Source organism: Procambarus clarkii, chromosome 82 (assembly GCF_040958095.1).
Source record: "Procambarus clarkii isolate CNS0578487 chromosome 82, FALCON_Pclarkii_2.0, whole genome shotgun sequence".
Taxonomy (NCBI): Eukaryota; Metazoa; Arthropoda; class Malacostraca; order Decapoda; family Cambaridae; genus Procambarus; species Procambarus clarkii.
The window spans coordinates 7,053,697-7,074,713 of NC_091231.1; the positions used below are offsets into that span (position 1 = coordinate 7,053,697).

Here is a 21,017-nt window from a genome sequence, read left to right on the forward strand (position 1 = left end):
CGTGATGATTCAAGAAACTGTTTACAGTATAATTTATGGAAAATTTTAAATCTTTCCTTAAAGTCTTTAAAATGAAAGTATTTTAAGGTTTAACTTCACCTCCCAGCTGATCTACTTATACTGCTTTCCTTATTAGTTCTTATATTCCAAGTATATATATGTTAAGGAAAATAATCTCTACTTAAAAAACACTATTTCTGTAAGCTTAAATAAAAACCTTCAGTCTGTTTCTTTGGGTTCTAAGCCATGACAGTGTTGTATTCCTTATTTTATGTGCACCTGCCTTTTTTCAATTTGACTAAGTATTTATATATACTGTTGTGCTTTTACATCTGCCAATATTACAGTCAGTCATGCCCACCTTTACTTCTGTTGCTTCAACAAGCAGTCAGGGACTATTGAACCTCATTCTTTCCATTCAATTTGATGAATATTGTATCACATACGCTGTACATTTAGTCTATTATTTATTAGGTTTGGAGAGTTTTCCCCCCCCCTCCCCTTGTATTTCATACAGTATTACTTTTAGAAACAGTTTGAGAAAATGGATTGCATATATAAGAGGACTGTATATTTTAAAGATTTAAACTAATCAGATTGTTTACCATTACATGTACTGTACTGTATTTCATGAATTTGTGTAAACATTATGCTTTCAAAGGTATGGTGACTATTTCTGAATGTTATCTCTTTTTGTTAATGGCTATATCACAAGAGGATTTAACTAATAAGGTGAGTTGTCTTGATGAGGGAAAGGGTTTTTATAGCTTGGTATTGTACGTAATTCCCACCTTCATTATCACAGTTGAGATAGTTAATGAGTGTAGAGATGGGAGTTCTAGAAGTACTGAGAGCAAAATAAAAAAAAAGTAATAAAAATCATCCCACTTAACCCAGCCAAAGTCCCATTGTTTCATCTTGGTTGTGCCTTGAGACAAATTCAGTGATAGTAGCACGAATCTTAGTTACTGCAGTACTCAACTGGAAGACACTAAAAACATTGCCAGGTTGGTTAGTTCAGATATGAATATCTAATGACTTTTGTCTTTAAAGTGGTTCATGATGAGTTAATTATGGGAGTATGTGGTTTGAGGGGATGCAAACAATGTCTCAACAACAAATGAGATGGACATTTAGTACATTTTAAAATGATTCGATCTTTTAAATGTAAGCAGACGATGAATAATATGGTCACTTACGATAAACTTGGCATGCTGATAAAGCTGTGCGAACACAAACACACAAGTAGTGATTAGCACTAAGGTATTGACGGCTCTATGTTGACTCTGCGGTCAGTATATTAGAGCTCAAGACGGGAGGGGATGTACTGTAGTTAAGTTCACTACTAAGGGGAAGACTACAAGCATGGTCAATTTCTAGTTTATTTTAAGAGCTACAAATGTTTCTTTAAAGGTATCAGTTAACACAGTTTAAATTTTAATATTATCCATGAAATGGCTGATGAAGATTTGTAGTACAGTAGAACATATTGTAGAACTGGATTAAATGGCAATCTGGCCAATGTAGTGTGACTGAAAGGTAATACAAGTGACAGGGTTGTGTTTATTATACTTATTCAGAAAGAGAATGCTTATGAAGGTTTGAATACAAATTATTATATATACTGGTATAATTTATGCAGCCTATTGTTTTGTATAGCATTTCAGTCAAGTCTATATCTTATAGATTTAGATGGTATCTAATTTGCATGATAGTATTGTTGTATCTGATAAAATACATAAACCTAATAAACATACAAGTTAAGAGCTACAGTATTGAAATAATTTTTGTCTTGTAATAACATATATAAAATGCTGAACAGAAATGTTAGCATAACCATTGTTGCTTGAAAGGTTGTTTTATGAGAATTTGTGAGAATTATGTTTTCCAGATAAGGGTGATATCATATTGTTTTCACCAGAGTACTATTTTTCTTGTTTTCAGTAGCTTCTGTGTGATATCTCGAGAATGCCTTTGTTTATTGGCTTGAACCTTAAAACAAAAGCTATGCATGATTATAACAGGTCTAATGACTGTAATCTAATGTAATTAATAGAATGTAATCTGTTAATTACAAATGTAATTAATACATGTAGCCAGGAGGTTATTAAAAAAAATCATCAAATACATGTAACTAAAAATGATATAATCGTGCTATGATGCCAAGGGTGTCAGTTGCTAGAAGTCTCTGGTGGAACTGGTGCACTGGGAACTTCTACACTAAAGGCCTTTTTTTTTTCTCTTTAATGTTGTACCCAACTCTTTATTTTACATTCACACTCACAGTCTGTACCAACCAAATCTATACGGGTCAACATTCAAGTCTGTGTGAGTTTGCTTGGCGATGCAATTGGATTTTTGTTGAATAATAATGGTAGATGTCAGTACATATTGTGGCCGTGGTTGGGGTACGATCGATTACTATTAAGGGAGTGTATGTAGGAGTGTATTATTATGGATTGTAGTATCACAGATTTTTCTTTTATCAACGAAGAAACCAATTAGGTATAGCATTAACTTTTATGAAGCACTTAATTTGTAAGAGTAACACTGGTTCTCTTCTGAGATTTGAAGTCAAATTGACTGGAACTTAATACAGTATTTTGAATTTTATAACTAGGAAAAAGCTGTTTACAATCTTTTGTAATACTGTTACAAAATATACTACTTTATACACACTGACCCCTCGAAGTAATACTATATGCACTCTATGACCCCTTCTTCGAGAGGTCATAGTTTATAGAAATGATTGTACTGAATGTATGTTCTGTATATGGATGTGAATTTAGTGGGGTAGTGAGTAATAATTTTGCTTTGAAGAAACTTATAATATTGTATTGCAAGTTATGATTGAGTATTTCTTCTTCAATTTGCTGAGTTTTAGACATATTGAACAGTATCTCTTTTTTATGGTGAGATTTAAAGAGAATAATCAAACAAGTGTGGCTCATAATTGTGAAGAAAATGTTCAAGAAGGTATTTATTGAAGGAGGCTTTTTAATAGTGACAGATAAATGTGAAGGTGAAAGAAGTGTGATGTGGCATAGGTGTTTTACCAATGCAGGTGATGAGTCACAATAAAGTGGCTAAAGTATGTTGACCAGACCACACACTAAAAGGTGAAGGGACGACAACATTTTGGTCCGTCCTGGACCATTCTCAAGTCGATTGTGAGAATCGACATTCTCACAATCGACTTGAGAATGGTCCAGGACGGACCAAAACATCTTCACCTTCTAGTGTGTGGCCTGGTCAACGTGTTTTACACATTTTTTTTTATACAGTCCACTCTAAATACTGGCAGTGTAGTACCGTTTGAAGACTAGATATGAAACAAATTATTTAGAATTTAAATGATTCAGTGTAGAATTTAGGATGTATGATTTTTATATATTTTTACAGGAGGCTGTGAATTCTGGTCGGCTTGAAAATGGGGACTCGGATTCTCTTAAAACATCTTTGTCGATATCGCTGACTAAGCCAGTTGAGTGTGTTATGCCTGCAAATTTAATGGATGGTACCACTGCTTCAGATGCAACACCATCTTTAGGAGCAGTGAGTTACGCTGCATTTTTGGCAACTGGAGGTATCCTTCCTGTGAACAGTGGCAAGCCCAGCACAACGATACTTCTCACCCCATCAGGTAATCTTATTACTGTATTTCTACAGCACCCATAACAGCACTTTTCAACGCTATAACATAATGTACTCAGGCATAGTCTCCCCTGTGCCTGGCTCCTTGCAGCCTTCACCACATGGCATTCTTTGCACATATTCCATCTTTAGTTTCTTAAAGCATTCATTCTAAATGTGATTATCAGTTTTACTCTACTTATGCAAAATTCCTGGCTATTAGCTTTTATAAATGTAAGGAAGGATGAATGTAAACATTTGTTAAAATGTTTCACTTCTTAATTTATGCCTCTTATTTTTAGAGGAAGGGTGCACAGTTTACGTCCATTATTTTTAGAGAAAGGGTGCACGGTTTGTTATGCCTATTATATTTAGAGAAAGGGGGGCACAGTTTGTTATGCCTGTTATATTTAGAGGAAGGGTGCAGAGTAAACAATTGTCCAGACAGTTTCTAGATGGTTTATCCCATTTATCTGGATCTTTGAGAGTACCAGAAACATTGCAGTAAAATTAAATGAATAATATTAGTGTTTTTTCAAATTGCTGTTATTAGTTAGATTAGCAAATACTTGTAACAATAATTTAAAACAAACGGTCATTGGAGGATATGGAGGATAAAGAACTTCGCCTTTGGAGGAACAGAATTCGTCCAGAGGCATGAATTCTGTTCCTTTGGACCTGGTGGGTGGTTTCTTACTTGGCAACCTTCTCCTTTTCTGGTGAAGAATGAGTCAGCGAGCCTCCAGAGGGGTCCTGGATTGATGATTGATGCTTGGTTGGTTCATCCGGGGTGCATCATTTGTTGTATACAGTGGCAATTCTTTGTTGCTACATGTGAGCCACCAGTTCTTTCTTGGTGGATATCGTGTTGGTTGATCCCGTTTCCTTTGTCCCTGATTCTAAGGCATGCATTTCTCAAATCATCTGCAGTGTCATTTTCTAGCCAGCCTGCTGTCTACCCCCTTAAGCCTTATGTTCTCAGATACACAGCTTTGGCCACACTCTAAAACATTTCCTAGGACTGTTATTCAGGCTCAGGTTTTGGCTTTCTAAGAGGGTTCTGGCAGTCAGGTATTTACTCAGTGTTTCTGGTCCCAGTTCGTCATGTGTTTCTTTGGGCCATGTCTCCTCGCCTGGTTTCTCTTCTTCATCCTAGTATCTGCCATCTCTCCTGGTAAGTCCCGTTCTCGTTCTCTACGGTTAGTTAACTTCAGAGAGCCACTGGAGAGGCTCTCTCCAGAAACCCAGCATAAAATGTAATAAAATACCAATCCAGGCAACAGTCTGTTGAACCAAGCTCTCATAAGTCAAGCCTGGCCTTGGGCATGGCTTGGGGAGAACTACTACTCCCTGAACCCCATCAAGCAGGTATCAAGCAGGCCTTTTTCTGAAGGACCCCTGGTGGCTTCCTGATTCCCTCCCCCCTCCTTCCAGGTTTATTGATTCATCATGGGTTATTCATCAGTTACAGAATTGAGATGAGGAGTTGGTTCAGGGCTGGGGGCTTGGCTTGGGGCTTGGTGGTGGTAATGGGTTATAATGAGTTTTCTAGTGTATGTTCTCCCTTGTTCTGTGTGAATCGTTTGCAGTGTTGTTTGATGGATTTGAGGCTTCGTTTTCTATGAACCTTTGCTGATTTTCTGGAGTTTTTTTTCCAGTGGGGTGGTGGATTATCACCCGCTCCCTGTGCCTCTGGCGGGAAAGCGTGACCAGGTTCTGACTTTGGTCCCTTGTAGGCTAAACAGAACTTCCATGACTGATGTGACCTTTTAGTATGGAGCAATCTCAGGAAGATAGCTTCAGGAAGCCACCAGGGCTCCTCCAGAAAGGTGTTTCATTTCATTTTATGCTATATTTATAAATATTTTGTTTACTAACACTTATTTTATTTTGGTGATGGAAGATCTACAACCTGTGTATCTTGGGCAACTCTTATCTATGCATATTGATGTAGCTTGGTGATGGGCAAGTGCAATCATATTAGTGTAACAGTTAAGCCCACATGTAGGATTCTTGGGGTTGGAGATGTAACTGGCTAAAACTTTTATGCAAGATTCCACACTTTGCTGCCACTGTGTTCTGGAGGAAATAAGGCAGTGAAAGGATTTATTGTATGTTATTGATGTACAGTATATGTCCCACTTGAAATTCAATTGCACTCTCTTCTCTAAATTGATAGGGCTGGGCAGCAGCGCAATTACTGATGGCACCATCAACATGGAAAAGATGGTGCAGCTGCTCCCATCTCTACCCACCACGGGCACACTGCCAACCACAATTACTCCACTGACAGCTGGCACCACACTCACCACTGCAACAGGCACAACTCTCAGTACAACTACTAATCTTGTTACCACTTGTTCTGGCCAGCCATATATCCATCCTTCGCTTGTGTCTGTGAAGGAAGTGCAAGCCACTCTGGGTAAGTTGCATGTCTCGAGCTTTATACGGGTAAAATCGTTTGCTTTCCCTAATTTGTTTCTCTATATAAGCTTTCATTGTTGGCTTTTGTTGTTGTACTTGACTTTAAAACAGTTGTCTTTGGTGTACAATCATGTTCCTCAAAATAGCAGTCAGTCAGGTTGTGGTACTACTCAAGGCTGTTTGATGTTTAAATCAAGATGATTTAAATCACTAATTTAAATCAAATATTAAAAAAATCATTGATTTAAACAATTTTTTCTTTTAAAACTCAAACAGTATAGAGGTGGTTATCCATAAGCGTGCATGCCACTATTTTGCATACAATAAATTATCATGAGAGATACTATACATTTCAGACAAGTTTTATTGATTTTTCAGACATTAATCACAGTCCAGTGTCCACAAATTTCAGAATGATTGATCTAGCTTTGGAAATATCAAGACAAATATTCCATTCATTATTACCTGAAACATGGGAGTCATGAACCAGCTGTAGAATAATATTTAATGTAAAAAAAAAAACACTCTTGAATGACTATTAACATTCAAACCTTCAAACAAAATTAGACATTTTATTACCATTCAGAATTTAGTTAGCCTAATAAATTATTAAATAATTATTTTAACATTCTAACTGCATGCACAATGTAATTTTTTTTTTAATTGAAATGGCATCTGCTATAATGTAAAGAGATGACAATTGCTATAACGTAGAGAGAAATGACAACTGCTATAATGTAGAGAGAAATGACAACTGCTATAATGTAGAGAGAAATGACAACTGCTATAATGTAGAGAGAAATGACAACTGCTATAATGTAGAGAGAAATGACAACTGCTATAATGTAGAGAGAAATGACAATTGCTATAATGTAGAGAGAAATGACAATTGCTATAATGTAGAAAGAAATGACAACTGCTATAATGTAGAGAGAAATGACAATTGGTATAATGTTGCGAGAAATGACAAATGTAATGTAGAGAAAAATGACAATTCAGAAGGATGCTTCAAAGGTCAGAGCTAAGGTCAGCAGTACTCCACCTCATGAAGGCTAGCAAGTGATGACCTTTTTTTTTTTTCTGGTAGCTAGCGAGTGTTTTGATTCACCAATAGGAGACTGGGACAAAGAGGATGTGTGTTTGGAGATCGGTTCTCATTGGCCGAACCTTTTTTTTTTTTTTTTTTTGTGAGAGAGAGAGACATGTCGGAGTGTCCTGTAATATCACAACTTGAGGCATCATCTAGAATGTTGGCTACCTCCCTTAATGCTGTATGCAGATCTGCAGACTTTAACTTTCGATATGTTCTTAGTTGCCTCCAGATGCAGGCTTGAATGAGCAAGAGTCTAACAGGGTAACCAAATGGGCATAGATGGGTGTAGGGTACTGCAACACCATTAAATTAAGCTCATTGTTACAAAGTCCTCTTCCCATTTTCAGAGCAATATCAACGGAAGCTTGCATTTCATGAACCTCGACCTTGTCCTACTTGCAAAAGAATGTATCGAGATGCTGCTACGTTACGAACTCATATGGCTATCATGCATGCTGAAGGTAAGCTCTTATGATTGCTTTTAAATTTTGCAGCAGATGTGACAAAATATTTTATAGCAAAAATGGTGAGTTCAATGAAATTGATGAATCGGTGAACCATGCAGCCGTATTATGTTGTATTGATATCAGAAAGTTAAAAAATATATCAAAGTTGTACATAAAAAATTAAAAAAAATGGGAAAGTGGAATAAAACCCATTGTTGAATGCCATGTAATGCATTTTTCTTGGCTGACCTCGGTGACTCCCTGTTGCTACCCACACTGAGATAGCACCACACTATTAAGTCACACCTGCTCTTGCAAGTCATTAAAAAGCCTATTGGGGACCAGAGGCCAAAACTTGCCCCCCCCCCCCCTCCCTCCCTTCCCTCTCCCTTCCATCTCAAATAGGCACAAGGAGCAGTGGTGTGAGAGTAAAGAAGTTCAGTCCATTTCCTGTTTCCACAGAGTTAAATGTAGATTCCACCTCCTTCCTGTGGCTTTGAGACGTTCCGGCACCTGGACAAGGACATCTTTGCATCAGCGTGGTCTTGGCACTTTCCTATGTATGTGGCACCGTTTCCCAATTGCAAGGCTCTTATGGCAGATGCCTTTTGGTTGGACTGATCGAGCTGTGGATTCCTGTACTTCTTCCCTCTGGTCTGGCTGTTGCTCTGGGTTCTGGAAAGGTTGGAGTCCTACAGAGGTCATCAGGTGGCTTCGTTGATGGTGTCCCACCTGAGGTCCTCTTTGCAGGACAGTATGAGGTTTTGTGGCTCTTCTTTCAGCACTTCCTTTCACTTTGTCATTGTTTGCAGCTTCTTTCCTTGGTAGACAGCTGCATGCTTAGGGGCCTTTGTTTTCTCGGCTTGATTTCACGGAGGATCATAGTGCTCATATGCACTTGGTTGCAATTTTGTGTAATTACCTAAGTGTAATTACCTAAGTGTAGTTACAGGATGAGAGCTACGCTCGTGGTGTCCCGTCTTCCCAGCACTCTTTGTCATATAACGCTTTGAAACTACTGACGGTCTTGGCCTCCACCACCTTCTCACTTAACTTGTTCCAACCGTCTACCACTCTATTTGCGAAGGTGAATTTTCTTATATTTCTTCGGCATCTGTGTTTAGCTAGTTTAAATCTATGACCTCTTGTTCTTGAAATTCCAGGTCTCAGGAAGTCTTCCCTGTCGATTTTATCAATTCCTGTAACTATTTTGTATGTAGTGATCATATCACCTCTTTTTCTTCTGTCTTCTAGTTTTGGCATATTTAATGCTTCTAACCTCTCCTCGTAGCTCTTGCCCTTCAGTTCTGGGAGCCACTTAGTAGCATGTCTTTGCACCTTTTCCAGTTTGTTGATGTGCTTCTTAAGATATGGGCACCACACAACAGCTGCATATTCTAGCTTTGGCCTAACAAAAGTCATGAACAATTTCTTTAGTATATCGCCATCCATGTATTTAAATGCAATTCTGAAGTTAGAAAGCATAGCATAGGCTCCTTGCACAATATTCTTTATGTGGTCCTCAGGTGATAGTTTTCTATCTAGAACCACTCCTAGATCTCTTTCTTTATCAGAATTCTTTAAAGATTTCTCACATAATATATAGGTTGTGTGGGGTCTATGTTCTCCTATTCCACATTCCATAACATGACATTTATTAACATTAAATTCCATTTGCCAAGTGGTGCTCCATATACTTATTTTGTCCAGGTCATCTTGAAGGGCATGACAGTCATCTAAATTTCTTATCCTTCCTATTATCTTAGCATCATCAGCAAACATGTTCATATAATTCTGTATACCAACTGGTAGATCATTTATGTACACAATAAACATCACTGGTGCAAGAACTGAACCCTGTGGTACTCCACTTGTGACATTTCTCCATTCTGATACATTGCCTCTGATTACTGCCCTCATTTTTCTATAGTCAGAAAATTTTTCATCCATGATAGAAGCTTACCTGTCACCCCTCCAATATTTTCCAGTTTCCAGAACAACCTCTTATGTGGAACTCTGTCGAAAGCCTTTTTTAGGTCCAGATAGATGCAGTCAACCCAACCATCTCTTTCCTGTAATATCTCTGTGGCTCGATCATAGAAACTGAGTAAATTCGATACACAGGATCTTCCAGATCGAAAACCATACTGTCTGTCTGATATTATATCATTTCTCTCTAGGTGTTCTACCCATTTAGTTTTGATTAGTTTTTCCAATACTTTCACTATTACACTTGTCAATGATACAGGTCTATAATTGAGGGGGTCTTCCCTGCTGCCACTTTTGTAGATTGGAACTATGTTAGCCTGTTTCCACCCGTCTGCTACGATTCCTGTACACAGGGATGCCTGAAAGATCAGGTGAAGTGGAATGCTGAGCTCAGATGCACATTCTCTCAGAACCCATGGTGAAACGCCATCTGGGCCAGCTGCTTTGTTCTTACCGAGCTCCTTGAGCATTTTTTCCACTTCGTCTCTAGACACCTCTATGTGTTCTATGTTGTTCTCTGGAATTCTTATTGTATCTGGTTCCCTAAAGATTTCATTTTGTACAAACACACTTTGGAACTTTTCGTTTAGTGTTTCACACATTTCCTTTTCATCTTCCGTGAATCTATTTCCCATTTTCAACCTCTGAATATTATCCTTTACCTGCAATTTGTTGTTTATGAATTTATAGAATAGACCTGGTTCTGTTTTACATTTGTCCGCAATCCCTTTTTCAAAATTTCTTTCTGCCTCTCTCCTCACTGCCGTGTAGTTGTTTCTCGCATCTTTGTATCGCTGGTATGTTTGGGGGTTCGGCCTCTTCCTGTATTGATTCCATTTTTGTGTCTTTCGGTCTCTAGCCCTCTCGCAATTTCTATTGAACCAATCCTGTTTCCTAGTTCTGCATCTCTGTTTTGGTATAAATTTTTTTGTGCCTTTATCATATATTTCACAAAACTTGCCATACATCTCATTCACTTCCTTGCCTAGCATCAAGTCTGTCCAATTATACTCACTAAAAAAATTTCTAAGGTCACCATAATGTCCTCTCCTGAAGTCTGGTTTTTCAACTGCTTCAACCTCCTTATTTTCTTCCAGCTTATAACGCATTGCATACTTTATTCCCAAATTATTTATTATTTATTTTTTTATTTATTTATTATGTGTGTGTGGTCTATTGTGAAGCTGTTCACTGGTTAGCTCAGTGGTGGCTTGGATACCTTGACTGGTGTGCCTATAGTTGGGGGGCCTCTGAAGCACTGCCCAAATTGCTTGCATTTTTCCTTCGGGAGGCGACGGCAGGCTTCAATTCCTTTCTTCTGTCTTGCTGGTAGGCCATGCAAGTCCATGCTTTAGATTCAGCTAGGTTCTTGCCCTTTTCATCATTATTCTTTTCAGCTCTTTTTGTTTCCCAGTTCTTTCAGCTGCAGCAGTTGCTGTTCAACCTCAGTCTTTTGCTTTTGCAGTTGGGTTTTGCCCACCTAATGCTCAGGAGAGGCAGATTTGTGGCAGATCCTGGCTTGTTGTTGGTCAGGGTATGTTTCCAGAAGAGTTACATTGCTAGGTAATTGCACTTGGTTTGGCTTTTCTTCAAATCCGCTCTCGCGTATTGCAGAGACGTTCTTTGTGTCTTTGTGCAAAAGCCCCTATTGCAGTTCACCATACACAAGGGAGGGAGCAAAGCTTTGGCTAAGAATTATAGATCAATCGCACTAACGTTTCATATAAGAAAAGTTTTTGAGTGATCAAGAGTCAGATCTCCAGTTTTAAGGAGACCAATGACCTCAACCCAGGTCAACATGGATTTAGAGCAGGAAGATCCTGCTTTTTTCACAGCTACTTGACTACTATGACAAAATCAATGATGCATTAGAAGAAAAACATAATGCAAATGTAGCATCTACCTTGTGTAGCTTTCAGGGATCAATGACTATGCGGCCCTCCATACATATATGTGGACTTTGCAAAGGCATTTGTTAAATGTGACCATTGAGTGATAGCCCACAAACTAAGGTTAATAGGAATAATGCCTAAAGTAGGGCAATGGATATTAAATTTTCTGTCAAACAAAATGCAAAGAGTAACAATCAATAAAATAAAATAGTCTAAGCACAGTGAAAGTCATCGGTTCTAAATACTGTACTTCTGGGCACAGTCCTTTTACTACTGCTTTCCTTTGTTCTCATATCAAACAGATCAAAATACACGTCACAGCTTCATATTATCTTTTGCAGATGACACAAAATCAGCATGGAAATTATTCTGTTGAAGACACTGAAAAACTTCAAGCTGATTTTAGTAACGTTTTCGATTGGGCAGCAGAAAATAACATGTTTAACGGTGATAGATTCCAGGTACTTAGGTATGGTAAAAAGGAAGACCTTTAACAAAATACAGGATACAAAACACAATCAAATCTGTGCGTAGTAGGAAAGCAACATGTAATGGATCTGGGAGTAATAATGTCTGATGACCTAACGTTTAGGGAGCATAAACAGCAAATATAGCGTCAGCTAGAAAAATGATAGGATGGATTATCAGAATTTTCAAATCCAGGAATCCCATTACAATCCTCATACTTTTCAAATAACTTGTGCTATCCTGCATTGAATACTACTAGATACTCACTTTCCCCTTCAGAGCAGGAGACATTGCTAAATTAGAGGGAATGCAGAGAACATATACAGCATGCATTAACACGATACAGCACCTAAACTATTTTGAGAGCTCAAAGCTCTCAAAAGGTAACCTTTAGAAAGGAGATGAGAAAGGTTTCAAATTATATTTACAAATTATATATCCAGTTTCAAATACTGGAGGTCCAGGTCCCAAATGTGCACATTAAAAATAACAACATACTGGAGTGAAGGTCATGGAAGGAATTGCAGAATAGTTAGTGATGAGTAGAGGCCCCATAGGCACAATCGGAGAAAACACTGAACATCAGAGGTCCATGGTTCAGTGTCATCTCAGCAAGTATAAAAAATTTTGCTGGAACAAAATTTAAAGTTCAAGAAGTTTTGCAAGTGCTGAACAATATGGGCTATAGTGGATATGTGGCCTGCAGGCCACTCCATGCAACAGTGTTGGACCTAGCTCTCACAAGTCAAGCCTTTCCCAGGCTAGGCCCCTTCCACAATTGGCAGCTGATGTAGTTCAGCTGATGTTTCCTAGTGAAATTCATTTTCCATCTGTTTTTTTGAGGGGATGGGAGGTAATTTAGAGGTTGAGTAGCTTCCCTTGGGGGAGAACCTTTTCTGCATAGCATCAGATGCAGATCATGGCTCTGCTAAAGAAATCTCCATTTCCTGGGAATTTTAGGGCCCAGGGTGGGATCTGGAATGCCTTTTTCCCTGCTTGGTTCTTTGTTCTTTTGCTCCTGGTGCTGTTCTGTTTCCTTCATTTCCTTCCCTTTTTGCTGCTTCTGGGTCCATCGACTGTAGGCTTCATGGGTCCTTCAGAGGCTTCTGGTCCACCAGTTCCTCTTCAGGTCTGTTGGGATTCTGTCCATTGAGGCTTCACTTTGCCCAACCTCTTTACAGACTCCTTGAATTGGGTGGAACTTTCCAGGTTGTTAGCAACATGGTCCCGCCAAGGACCTATCAGAAAGACACATTTCATTACATTTCATTACATTCTATTTTTTTTTTTAGTCACCTTTCATGGGCTAGTTATCAGGTAAATAGACATTTTATAATGTATAGACTGTTGATCTTTAGTGAATAGTTTAAAAAAAAATTAATGTTTGTTTATTACCAGGTAAAGAGCCCTTTTCCTGTACATGTGGGGCTCTCTTTCGTACCAAGTATGACATGTACCAACACAAGAAAAATGGTCATCGGTAAGCTCTGCAATTGATGTACAAGACCAAAGAAATAGCTCCATAAAGAGGAAAGGTAGCATCAACCAGCAAAATCATCTGTTTGTACTTCCACATCAGAGTAGTGTTTTATATCACCAAAGATGTTAATGAAGACTAAGTTACCAACTACAATTTGGCACAAAACTAGGATATTTAAGAATCTTTGTCGTATGACTTTATACTTAGCTCAAGTATGTGACTAAGGGATCTATATAGTTTCTTTTAAGTCAGCAGAGCATGAGTTGTAATTTGGTTGACAAAAACTTCATGTGTTTAAGAAGTGTAATAGTTGACATAACTCATGTTTGGATTAGGTAATACTTAGCTAAGAGCTCTTTTTGATGAATAGTTTTCCCTCTCTCTCACTGTTCTTTTTTATTTTGTGTGTGATTTTCCAGTCACATTTAACTCACTGATATGAGAATTGGATCTTGCTCAAGTTATTCCAAACTAAGTGTACATTTTATGCTGTTGTGAAGTCTCTTTTTACCTTGAACTGTGCTGCTGCCATCTGGTGGTGCTCGACACATCCACTGCTGTTGAGCATTAGTGATGCTCTTCAGCAGTTTTACAAACTTTGAAACTGTTCATGTCTGGTGCTGTATGTGAAACTTGTCCTGTGTATTTTTACAAAATTGATTGAATGGAATATAACTGCTGCAGTGAATCTTTTTTTTTATTGTTGCTGTTGTGTGTGTGTGTGTGCGTGTGTGCAATAGTACTAGTATGCATGTGAGTAGAATAGGGAGCAGTGGAAGAGAGCTTTCACTTTGAAATTGATAGGTGCAAATCAATTGCTAATATTCAGCCTTAATATTGTTTTACTGTATTTAAATACAGTGTTGAGTACTGTGTGAGACATGAGTGATTCGGCAGTAATAATAGAGACCAATGAGAGGTATTGTTTTAAGTGTTTAATATACCAGCAGATGTTAAAGATGCTGTCTTAAGCAACCGTTCTAAATACTAACATATTTATAATATTTATTTAAATTTTGTTTATTATTGTCACAAAAATGGTTATTAAATACCAATAACTTTGATCTCAAATGTTAAAAAATTAATTCAGCCTATTAAGCACCTGCATGGTGCGGCAAAACACACACGACACTAAAATTATGAGTACAATGCAGTACTAATTGATAACATGTATGACAATTGCAATTGTTGTTATAAGCTTTCCTGGCTATAATACTTTGTCTTTATTTTTCTTGTAAATTTGGCTGTTACAATATAGAATTATATATTCACGAGGAGAATTAGTTGATGTATTGAGCGTCGCTAAACTGAAGCTCCTCTTTGCTCTTCCTTTGTGAGGAAGTATTTTAATTTTTGTCCAAGTTAATAAGTGTAGAGGTCAAGCAAGCTTTTGTTTGTGCCAGTAAGGTGATAAGGGTGGCATTTACATTTGTTACCAGTAAAACCATTTATTCTGACCATTGGGAAGACAAGGTTGTGTTATGATATTGTTTAAGGTGAAGGAGTTACCACCAAATAGTTTTAGGTTTGCACATTTTTCATTGATAGATTTTTGTTTCTTGTTACCAAATAATGGTATGAATAGATTTTTGTATATCTGTTTTCCTTAGCCTAAGAGATTTTTATTACATGTTAACTACATTTTGATTTTTAAAACCAAATATTTAGACAAAAGTAGTGACAGAAGTTAATGAGGAACCCTAAAACTTTTTCCACTGTAATTATATTTTCTGCTTTTAATTTTATGCTTATTTTATAAATTAATTTTTCTGTATTTTGTGTAGTAAATTAAGTAAATTGATTGTTATTTTGGAGAAAATAATATTTATCTATGATTTATATTATTTTTGTTTCAGCATTTCTAGACAAGACTACTACTATCATGGCATTGCAATTTGAAATAAGTACCAGTGATAGATTTATTAGATTTGATAACATTTGATTTTCATGCTAATTAAGCATTTTCTTTCAATTTTATGGTATATAAAGTGCTGTACATGGTTGACACATCTTCATTTATTGTGTGAATGTTATTGGCCAGTGTTATCATAGCACAATACTGAGAATTAACACTTCCTAACTAAATCTCGGTGTATTGTGTATTTTTCCTTGTCTGCAATTCTCCTCCCCTCCCCCCCCCCCTTGTATTGTACTTTTACACCCTGTGGCCCCCTCCCCTTCCGGCCCGTTGGCGTCGTGAGGGGGCTTGGTGGACGGCTGCCGGAGTGTGATGCTCCGTTGGGCAGTCCTCTGTCCTTTTCTGGCCTTGCACTCCTGCTGCTGTCTTCTCCAATTGTGCCGGATCGCTTTTCCTTTTCCTTATGTTTCGTTTTTCTCCCCCCTCTTCTCCTATCTGCTTGTCGTTTCCTGCCGACCTTTTGCTTGTTTTGGATTATTTCTTTGGACTTCTTCTATTTTGACGCCCGGGTGCTTGAGGAGGCATACTCTTGCACCCGTAGAACTGTAGTACCCGACGTCTCGAGCGAGGGGAACCTTTTATTGTCAATCCCTCTTTCGTCGCTGAACCCGATCTCGACGGACTGACGAGGTGGCGTTTGTGGGGCGTATACTCACGACGCACCCCTAGGGGACCCCGGCATGATCGGCGATAGCTTCCTGTTGGGTGTCCTGCCTCTAATTGTGGCTCCATGGTGGGTATGGGGACACATTCGTGGATGAATTTGTCACTTTTCGTCTCTATGTCGTTGAATGTTTCCGTTGTACCCTCTCAGGCTCGTGGGGTGGGCGACCAAGCCCCCGAGTCGGCCTGTATTGGAAGACCAGGCTCTGTAGCTCCCGCTGCATTGGGCCCCGACCTTGCTCCTCCTTTGACCGTCCTGACTTCTTCCCCCAGCTCCCCTCCCTCCTCTGAGGTTGGGTTGAGCCTCCAGCCCCCGGTGGTGACCACTTCGTCCCCTGGTGTGGCTAAGTCTTTCGTTGTGACTACTGCGCCTTTTGACCCCTCTCTCTCTAGGGGTTCTCAACGCCGTTCGCGCCCCAACCGCACTCGCTCGATTCCTTCCCGTGCTGATGCGTATCAGGCCTTGTTTGGTCCTGCTTCATGGGCCAAATACTTTGATCTCCTCCCTCTTGATTCTGCGCCTCCTGACGATTTCTCCCTCCATCGGCATCTTGTAGATTCCGTGGATGCGTGTGTTACTTTCAACCCCACTCGTCTCGGTACACGTGTCGTTGCTGCTCCTTCTCAGGATGCGGCTTCCCGCTTGGCTGCCTTATCTTGCCTTGGCGAGATCCCTGTTCGGGTCTCCAAGAACGTTCAGATGAATTCCAGTGTTGGCACTATTCTCCTCCCACCCCATGTTGCAACCGGTGTTCGGAATCTGCAGGATTGCCACGATGATATTCAGCATATCCTTGATGCCCAAGGCCATTCTGTCCTCCAGGTTGACTCGTTTACTCGTCCCCCTCGTGGTCGTCGACGTCAACCCCTTCGCGTTGTGAAGATCACCTTTGATGGTAGGACCCTTCCATCCTCTGTCATTCTTGCTGGTGCTAAGTGCTCTGTCCAGGAGTATATTCCTTCTCCTCGACTTTGTAATAAGTGCTGGAGGTTTGGGCATGGTGCCCTCCGCTGCTCTGGGACTGTCTCTCTCTGTCCTTTGTGTGGGAGTGAAGGTCACTCTAAGTCGGAGTGCACTTCTCCCCAAGCTCGCTGCCTCAACTGCGGTGGGGCCCATCCTACGTTCTCCCGTGCCTGTGTCCATTACAAGCTTGAGGCGGCCGTCCTTAACCTGAAGCACCAGGAGCGTTTGTCTTTTCCTGAGGCGAGGCGCCAGGTTCGCCGGCTCCCGCCTTATACTAACATCTCTTATGCTCGCGTGTTGCGCTCTTCCTCTCCTCGTCCTTCCCCCCCTTCCTCAGACTCTCAACCGTTTCCGGGCCTTGGACCCTGATACGCCCACTGCCCCCTCCTCTGTTCCTTTGAGTTCTTTCCCGAGGGGTCCCCCTCCTGGTCCTCTGTCTGGGGTTCCCCTTCTTTCAACCCGGTCTGTCATGTCTCCTGTGTCTTCTTCCTCGTCCCCCTCCGATCCTCCTTCCCATCCTCTTCCTCCATCTATCGGCTCTCCCCGCCGCCTGTCGGTGCAGGCGGATGTCCATCGCTCTCCTAACGGCCGTCGTCTGTGCTCTCGTTCGGCTTCTCCTGTTGAGACACTGGAATCCGTTGCCCGGTACGTAGTTGCTGGGACACCTGTCTCTTTCAGTCAGAAGCGTAAGCCTGGCTCCTCTCCTTCCTCTTCCCCGGCGGGTAAGAAGGCTTCGCTTTCTTCCTTAGCTCCTACTTCTGGCTCTGTTGCTCCTTCCCCTCCCGTTTCAGTGGTTGCGCCCCCTGTTCCTGCTATGGAGGTTTCTTTGGCCCCTGCTTCCCTTTCGGTTGCTGCTCTTGCTGGGGTGCGCTCCCCTCTTCCTACTCCCCCTCTTCCTACTCCCCCTCTTCCTACTCCCCCTCTTCCTACTGCTGTCCTTGACTGCTCCTCTCCGTTGTCTCCTCCTCTTCCTCCTCCTCCGGACCCCGCCCGTCCACCTCTGATCTGTTCTCCCGTTTCCTTCCCTCTGTCTTTGCTCAGTTTACCCATGCCCCCTAACCCTGACTTTGCTGACCCTGATCCCGACCCTGATATTCTTTAACGTGCTCTGTTGCTCTTTCGCCTTTGTTTCTTCCTTGTTCTCTGTTTTTGTCCTTTCTCTTCTCGTCGTTGTCCATTCTTCAATGGAACGTTCGAGGTTATTACGCCAATTTCCTCGAACTCCAACTTCTGATTTCGCGGTTTTCGCCCCTTTGTGTCCGTCTCCAGGAGCCAATGCTTGGTGCTCGTCCTGGTCGTTTTCGTGGCTATTCCTTTCTCTCCCCCCCCCCCCCCCCAGCCATTGCTGGGGCTTCTAACTCTTCTGCTCTCTTGATTCGTGCAGATGTTCCCTTTGTTCCTTTACTTTTTCCTTCGCCTCTCCATTGTTCTGCTGCTCGTATCTTTGTGGGGAAATGGTACACAGTTTGTTCCATTTATCTCCCCCCGAGTGTCCCGCTCTCTTCCTGATTTGAAACACCTAGACTCCTTGCCGGAGCCTGTGCTCCTGCTGGGTGACTTCAATTGTCGTCATTCTCTTTGGGGTGACGTTCTGACGAATACCCGGGGTCGCCTCCTTGAGCCGTTTCTCCTATCTTCTTCCCTGTCTCTTCTGAATTCTGGTGAGCCCACTCATTTGGACTCTCGGACTCGCACCCTTTCTTGTCTTGATCTTTCTCTCTGCTCTTCTTCTCTTTACTTAGATTTCACATGGCAGGTTCTTGATGACCTCCATGGAAGTGATCATTTCCCCATCCTTGTTTCCTTTTTCTCTTTTCGCCCTTCCCTCTCTTTTCCTAGGTGGCAGTTTGCTAAGGCAGACTGGACCCTATTTACCCTCAGTGCTGCTCTCTCTGACCTCTCCCTTCTGCCTCTCTCTCGCGCTCTCTTCCTTTTTCATGACACTGTCTTCAACGCTGCCCTCCGCTCTATTCCTCGCTCTTCCTCTCGGGGTCCACGGAAGTGCGTTTTCTGGTGGAATGCGGACTGTGCTCGGGCTGTCCGCTGTAAGCGTGCAGCCTGGAAGAGGCACCGCCGTAGGCAGACGACCGATTCTTTTCTTTCGGAAAGCGAGTGCGGTGGCCCGTAGGGCAATCCGTACGGCTAAACGTGAATGTTGGGCATCTTATGTCTCAACAATTACGTCCGAAACCCCTCTGGCAAAGATCTGGAAGCGTATCCGCAAGATAGCGGGTAAGTTCGTTCCCGATGTTTCACCGGTCCTTCACCTCCATGATACTCTTGTGGCGGACCCGTTGCAGGTCGCTTCCGAACTGGGTTCCCACTTTTCTTCTGTTAGCTCTGGTCTTCATCTTCCCCAATCTTTCCTTCTTCGTAAACCTGTCCTTGAGTCTCGTCCTTTAGATTTCTGCACTCATCTTCAGCTTCCCTATAATGATCCCTTCTCTCTCTCTCTGAACTTCGTTCTGCCCTGGCCCTTTGCGGTTCTACGGCGGCGGGCTCCGATGGTATTCATTATGAGATGCTTCGCCATCTCCCTCCGAGCACGTCTCGGTATTTACTGAGTCTGTATAATCGGATCTGGGAGTCGTCGTCAGTCCCTGAGGACTGGCTCGATGCCGTTGTCCTCCCTGTTCGCAAACCGGGGTCTCTGGGTACTTCCCCTAAGGACTTTCGCCCTATTGCTCTCACGAGTTGTGTCTGCAAACTCTTTGAACGTATGGTTAACGTTCGTCTGATGTGGTTCCTGGAACACCATCACCTCCTCTCCCCTTCTCAATTTGGTTTCCGCAAGTGCCGCAGCACGACAGATGTCCTGGTGAACTTGGAGGTCTATATTCGTACTGCTTTTGCTGCGAAGACCTCCGTTGTTGCCGTCCTTTTTGACCTGGAAAAGGCTTACGACACCACTTGGCGTTATCATATCCTATCTCAACTTCATTCTTTTGGCCTTCGTGGTCATCTCCCTCTCTTTCTCCGCAGCTTCCTCTCTCGTCGTTCCTTTCGGGTGCGCCTTGGTACCGCTCTCTCTCCCTCTTTTCAGCAATACGAAGGTGTGCCCCAGGGTAGTGTTCTGAGCACTACTCTTTTTCTGGTTGCCCTCAATGGTCTTCTTTCCTCTCTTCCTTCTGGTGTCTTCTCCGCTCTCTATGTCGATGATCTTACCCTTTGTTGTCAGGGTGATGATTCGCCTCTCCTTCAACGCCGGCTTCAACTTGCAATTGATGCCAGTGTCGTCTTGGGCCACTGATCATGGCTTCAAGTTCTCTACTTCTAAGACTTGTGCCATGACATTTACGCGGAAACGGGTTGTTCTTCGTCCCTCTTTGTCACTTTATGGTCATCCCCTTGAATACAAAGATTCCGCGAAGCTTTTGGGGTTATTCCTTGACACTCGTTTGTCTTGGTCTCCCCATATCTCTTACCTCCGTGTTGAGTGCTCTAAGGCCCTTACCCTCCTTCGGGTCTTGTCCCATACTTCTTGGGGGGCAGATAGGCGCACTCTCCTTGCTTTACATTCCTCTCTCGTCCTGTCTAAGCTCGATTATGGTTGCCCTGCTTACTCGTCTGCTTCTCCTTCTACTCTTCGCCGTCTTGATGCTTTGCACCATACTGGGTTGCGCCTCAGTTTTGGTGCCTTTCGTTAGACTCCCGTCCTTAGCTTGTATGTTGACACTGGCTTCCTGTCTCTCCAGGACCGCCGTGATCGCTACTGTCTTTGCTATCTTGCGCGGTCCTTGCAACATCCTTCCTCTCGCCTCTGTCGTGCTTTAACTTTTACCCCTCCTGCGGTTCCTGTTCCTCTTCACCACCTCCCTCTTTCTGTCCGGTTATCTCGCCTGCAGGATTCTCTTTCCGTTCGTATTTCTGATGTTTCTCCTCGTGTTGTTCCTTCTTTGCCCCCGTGTAGGGTCCCTCTTCCGCGGTTTTGTACATCCTTGACCCGTATCACTAAAGCTTTTACCCCTCCTACGGTTCTAAAACGCCTTTTCCTCGAGCACTTTTCTTCTCACTCCCGCTCCGTTTCTGTCTTCACCGATGGGTCTA

General features: G+C 41.7%; 1 protein-coding gene across 4 annotated transcripts in view; it reads left to right on the plus strand.

Annotated features, from left to right (window-relative positions):
• The window catches only part of LOC123764340 (protein abrupt), a 30,061-nt gene extending 14,468 nt beyond the window's left edge, over positions 1-15,593 (plus strand). For all 4 annotated transcript variants that reach the window (XM_069316061.1, XM_069316060.1, XM_045751977.2 and 1 more), the window contains exons 6-9: positions 3,403-3,643; positions 5,813-6,055; positions 7,498-7,611; positions 13,344-15,593. In XM_069316061.1, coding sequence (XP_069172162.1) covers positions 3,403-3,643; positions 5,813-6,055; positions 7,498-7,611; positions 13,344-13,429 — 684 coding nt within the window. In that variant the 3' untranslated portion in view covers positions 13,430-15,593. The remainder of the gene's footprint in view (positions 1-3,402; positions 3,644-5,812; positions 6,056-7,497; positions 7,612-13,343) is intronic.
• The last annotated feature ends 5,424 nt before the right edge of the window (positions 15,594-21,017 follow it).